The 6,043-nt window shown below is 38.0% G+C and overlaps 1 protein-coding gene across 1 annotated transcript; it reads right to left on the reverse strand.

The window, feature by feature from the left end:
* Positions 1-1,108: 1,108 nt before the first annotated feature.
* On the reverse strand, positions 1,109-4,755 carry LOC110463453 (tyrosinase-like protein 1). The gene is made up of 3 exons (XM_021518068.1): positions 4,182-4,755; positions 3,080-3,189; positions 1,109-2,812 (listed from the first exon to the last, which is right to left on the reverse strand). Exons 1-3 carry the CDS (start codon positions 4,674-4,676, stop codon positions 1,282-1,284), a joined length of 2,136 nt encoding a protein of 711 aa, XP_021373743.1. The 5' UTR covers positions 4,677-4,755; the 3' UTR covers positions 1,109-1,281.
* Between the last annotated feature and the right edge of the window lie 1,288 nt (positions 4,756-6,043).

Consider the following 6,043-nt stretch of genomic DNA (forward strand, 5'->3'; position numbering starts at 1 on the left):
AGCATCTATTATATTATTTTCTACCTCGGCATACCAGTTGTGCAGTGAGCAATGCGAAGATAATGACATTTTATTTGAACACTGGACAAATACTGTACATCACTTTGTAGCATTGAATGTTATACTGACATATTTGTAAGCAGAGACGTTTATGTATTCGTCATGTTTAGGGCTTTCGTGTGAGTAACGGACAGTAATTGCTAAAAGTCTCTTTGATGTAATAACTGCTTCTCCTTTTATGTTAAACATTAAAGAATTATTTTTTTTGCATATCTTTATGTGTATGTTTTTCTGTAGAGTTATTCCCAAATGCACCAATGTACTTGATTTCACGACTGAGAGGGTGTTATTTCAGTAATGATATTAATGATGTCTGGAAGTAGTGTTTTGAAACAAAATAAAGAGGACTTAACAGTAAGAGTGTTCCTTTTTAAACGAGGTCTCGTATGTAAAAAGACTCGTCAAAATGAACGCCATTTATGGTGCAGAAAATACTTGACTTTCACTTACTGAGAATCTTTTTCCGGTATGTCTGTTGATTCATGAACAATTTATTTCTTGTTTCGTTGTAGCGCACCTTTCACCAAAGTCCCTGCAGGTATGGCGTAAGAATTGTACCTGCTGCCCCCATTGCATGATGGTAAGAGGCGACTAAATTTGGGATCTTATCTTTTTCTCTTCTTTCTAAACAACTTTTTTCTTATTAATTTCTCCCTTGGCAATGCCTCACTTTTGGACTTTAGTTGAGCGTTCGCCCCTGTGAGGACGGTTTTAGGTAATGTCCCCTGGCCGAGACATACCAGAGTCTGTAAAAATGGTAGTTTCTACTCTTGCTTAACGCTCAGCAATAAAGGAGAGGGACGACTGGTTCGCTCATTGTCAGAATAATCTGACCGGGTGGGATGTCCTGCTGGGCCTCTCCGACAGTATGTAAAGTCGGCATCAGTTCCGCGAAAGTTCAAAGATTTTCTCGACTTCGAGTCTAGAGAGTCACAGATTTTGACCCAGATCCCATAATGATTACACATAGACACGTTTAAGAAACTCAAGAATAGGCATGATAATGGTATATTTTAAGAAACAACAATAAACAAGCGTGTTCGTCGTGTTCATCTGACAATTACTTTAATTTGGTTCCATCACATAAAGTGTTATATAAACTTCGAAAAAGCTGCATACGAATTGGACATAGAATTATTTCTGACAACATTTATGAGAAGAAAATATCGAAAGAGAATATTGTAAAAAAAGAGGTATTCGGTTGAGATGAAATTGCAGTACCTACGGAGACCAAGGCCATGTACTCTGTATTTCACAAAGGAATGTAACTGGAATCTCTGACGCATTTGCTTCGGAAAGCAATCCCTGTCCCTTCTTCCATATTCCTTTAACGGCATCTTCATATGTAATTCCATACATTTTTGGTAATGATGTAGAAATGCGGAAAGCTCCCGAGCATGGTCGGTAGATTCCGTTAATGAGACACTGGGGTCTACAAACACGTCCACACGAGTCGTACGCGGTCATGTAGAACTGAGAAGCCCCTTCAGTTGGATTTTTGGCTCCAATATACGTCATAGAGGAAGAGAAAGGCAATCTCTCATCCACTACAGCATAATCCTTGTATCTGCCGGAATAGTCAATACCGTCAGTCTGGACGTAAACTTTGGACGCACCGGAACCGGATACATGGCATTTCTTGTAGGTCGCTGGCATTTTCCTCTTTATTTCAACTTTAAGGCCTTTGAATTCAGCTGGAGAAAACATGTCAGAACTTTTAACGAGTGTTCCATTCTGAATGAGGTAGGATTCGAATTGGATCTCAGGAGGTCTTTCAAAGATGATACGTACTGGTATAAAGACCCAGAGATCAACATTGCTTACACCATTTAATACAAAGGTATTTTGATATGGTTTGCTAATTTGAGCGCTATCTTTGTTATCCTTCGTCACATTTTCTTTGTTGTCTGACACACTTCTTCTTATTCTATTCGATGGTGCGTTCGGCATCGTATCACCTCTTACTCTTGGATCCCTAAAGAATGCCTGGAATCGCCTGCCAATGGGAAGCGCCCCCGTGCGTTGTAGTGTAGCTTGTGACCTTGCCTGACCTCCAAAGCTGCTTGGAACTCCCCCAACGAATCCAAACTCAGATGGTCTGGATGGAGACAGTGCAACCCTAGATCGACAGCGATCTCCCCCACACTCCAGATATGGATTGCCGCCACAATCAGGACAGCGAGGAGATGGATCATACACGTTTAACGACTCAAAGAAGTTACTATAGCCATGAAAGTTTCGTAAACCGAACGGTATCATTCTATCCCATGGCTGGTGCATTCTCACCCTGGTCCGTGGGTAATCTTCCTCCGGGTTAATGCCATTTGCTCTCTGCAGCGACCTAAACAGGCTCCAGATATAATCGATGAACGCGTGATGCATAAAGAATACAGGATCTTGAGCTGCAGTGGCAGGGGCGGACATTTGTCCGTCCATCCATACATGAGGGCCATTATGGTGGACTTCTAAACTAAATCGTGGGTTCTGGCTAGGTTCTACGATCTGACGATGGAACCTACGTGACAGCACCGCCGCGATAACATCGCTATTTATTAAAGTTCCGTCGTTGCCTATGTTTCGAACCAATGGTACACCTTCTGGTGTCATCCACTGGAACGGACCTTCTTCCACTGCACCGAAACCGTTCCCGAAAAACTCAGCAGTCCAGACGATGGAATCGGTGGGCTGATCCATATAGTAGTCCAAAGAGCTATCCCAGTACGGTACCGGGACACCTAAGGCAATCTCAAGCCTGCAACAAACATATGAGTATCCGTATCAGTAGAAGGATCTACAACTGTTGTCAAAATGTGTTGTACATAGGTGAACATTATGTTTGTATATTAGCAACGGGATAAATCACCTGAACTGATTTGTCCAAAAGTATTATAGGTGCAACGTATTTGGGTTTTATGTTACGGTATATACATATCAAAAATAATATACAAACGACGGTTTGTGCCTAATTTATCAGTGGATGAAAGTAGTTATTCTTTTTTAGATACTACTAGATACATACAGTGCCAGATAAATTCTGTGCCAGCCTAAGAAATTCGGTCCGTTGTGTGCAGAGTTTTCCACAAGTCTATGGATATCTGCTAAAGCGTCATATCCGTAGATATCACCAACCTAAGACAGACATAAAGACAAATTAACATAAATGGATGTAGAATTTTAAGCATATCTCACTATGATACTAAATTATCTTCCCAATGAACGTTTCAATATCTTTAGTACATTTATTTATGTTCATGTTAAATATTCTATAATACATCGCAATCTTTTGAATACGAGAGGGAAGACAGAAGAGGGGGAAGGCCCCAAGATAACACAGATGCACAAAAAAAGCTTCGTTTCTGCCGTACACGCCAAAGGTGTATTAGCCAGTTAGTGAGTAACAATTATTTCAAAATAGATGTGGAACATATTTTTATATCGTTCCCTTTGAAAGGATTCGCAAATTAAGTTGATATCTTTGAGTTTCGCATCCCAATAAATGTTAACAGGGTTTAGTATAGCATGTTGACAAAAGCAATTAGGTGCCAAGTAAGGATCAACATAAGGAATTGCCCAAATTCAAACACATTATGATGACGTAAAATTGATCTTATTCCCCAACAAGGATGTTACCATTTAATTAACATACTTTGATTATGATGATTAGAATTTCAGTATAGAAGAAAAATTAAGTTCCATACACAGTTTATATATCATAAACATCACATTTGGAAAAGGCAAATATAAATATAAATTGATAAGGATTTAACGGCGGTTTTTTAAAAATTTCACACCTACATGAACATTGAAAAAATACCGTTCAATCGTTATATTTAGATTCTAAATTTTTAGTGAGTATTGACCTGAATTGAGATATTGCCTTATATTTTCGATACTGATGATTGCATCTTATGGTTGTCTCATGTTATCTGAGGCGGGGGGAGAATCTTCAAACTGACGCTGATTCAATTGCGTTCATAGTGCTATGAACGCAATTTCTTCTGTTAATACCTATATCAACTTATTCATAAAACCTGCAGTGGAAATATAACTATAGAAGAATGAAATAAAAAAGATTAAAGATCTGAACAGACTGGCAAAAACTGTAGGAATGAATAACTTACTGGTCTCTGTTTTAACTCATTCAGTCTTGCCGTAAATGTATTCCATTCGTCACGACTGAGGGTACGAATCTCACGCCTCACCATAGGATTGAACTGCCTCTTGGTTCGCCTGTGATGTTCGTGCTTGTTAACAAGCCGTCTGAAAAGTTCCTGAGCATACAGGATCGTTTCGTTTGCAATTGGACGTTGCGGACGAAGGTCGGTTGTGGAGTAGAGGAACTGGGTAATACAAAACATGTTTATGTCTTGAGAGGGAATCTCAGTTATACTGATGTTGTGGGTGCGAAACTCATAGCATTCCACCAAATTTTCAGGCATCGGAATGGGCTCAACAAAGGCATGACTGTAGGTGATCCAACCCGCGACCAATGCTAAACCGAAGAGTCGAATCGCCTGAAATGAGATGATATTTTTGGTGTAATAAATTATATACAAGATCGTAATATATTTGTTACATTCTGACATTGCAAAATAGCTGAACAAATTCAAAGACATAAGGAGACAATTAAACGATACTGCAATTTATGTAAAGGTAACAGATATATGTATAAACAAGGAGGCACGGTAGTCTAGTGGTAGGACGCCGGGCTCGTGACCGAAGGGTTTCGGGTTCGAGTCACGGCACGGCACTGTGTTGTATCTTTGAGCAATATACTTTACACTGCTTGTTCCAGTCTACTCAGCTGTAAATGAGTTCGTGGTTGGGCAGTGCTAGAATTGTAGAATGCTAGTTGTGAGCGCCGAAATGGAAGCACCGGCTGTCTGCTCCCGAGGGAGTTGAGAAAGATATTGGCTGGTTGCAAAGGCCCCATAACCACAGATGATATTTTGTGAACCGCTATGAGACGACCTACGAACAAGGTTGTAATAAAGCGGTTTATAAGAACCTCGAATTTTTATTTATTATTATTATTACGATACGTATGCAATTCATGCATAATAAGTCAGCAGCATAAAAGGCTATTGTTCGACAGATTCTAATAAAGAAATGCGGTCGCGTTAATATTCAAAATAACGCATTGTCAATACAAATGTCAAACAACTAGCAATAAATGTTAACTTGTTACATTTTTTTTTTTTTGATGTGTGTGTTGTTTTCATCTGAATTTTAAAAATGTCAATTTAAGCATGGTAAAACTGCAAACTGACAACAGCGATAAAATGTGGTTGTTTTGTAATAAACATTTAAAACATTATTATCTTAAAAGAGTGATTCAATCCTGTAAACCTCGAACTGTTACACAAGCTGATTTCAATTTGTCCTGAATGAATGTCATTGTTGAAAGCATTTTATTCGCATCGTTGTATTATCTTTTCTTGTTATGAACATTTATATATAACTCTAAAATTAGCCGTGCAATATGTCATTTTAAAATATTGTCCTGTTCTTCAACACCAATTTCAATCAATGGTGTCTATAAGTTGCGAAAAGTTAATACCGCTCATAAAGTAAAGAAATTTGAAAAAATATATGTATGATTATAAGCAATTGATTACATAGATGTTTATGAAACAAGCTAGAATCAAGATTGTATTTTGTATTTGTGGTGTTTTTATATAAAGTAAAATAAATCATATTTTTTCCAAACAAAATTCTAAAATAACACGCATTTCATTTCAGAATTAACCATTAAAGAAGTGAAATTTATATCCATTTCAGAAATATCTACAAATAAACTTACAATGTATAAACATTGAAAATATACTCACCATGACTCTTAGCTGACCTTTAGCAGGCAAACAACACCTACCACTTATCTTGACTAATTACTGTGGTACTGATTATAATTCTGTATCTAGGTATATATAGTAACGGACAGCTCGCTCTAATAATTACCTACATCATCACCTTGCTTGTTTGT

Source organism: Mizuhopecten yessoensis, unplaced genomic scaffold (assembly GCF_002113885.1).
Source record: "Mizuhopecten yessoensis strain PY_sf001 unplaced genomic scaffold, ASM211388v2 scaffold1511, whole genome shotgun sequence".
Classification (NCBI taxonomy): Eukaryota; Metazoa; Mollusca; class Bivalvia; order Pectinida; family Pectinidae; genus Mizuhopecten; species Mizuhopecten yessoensis.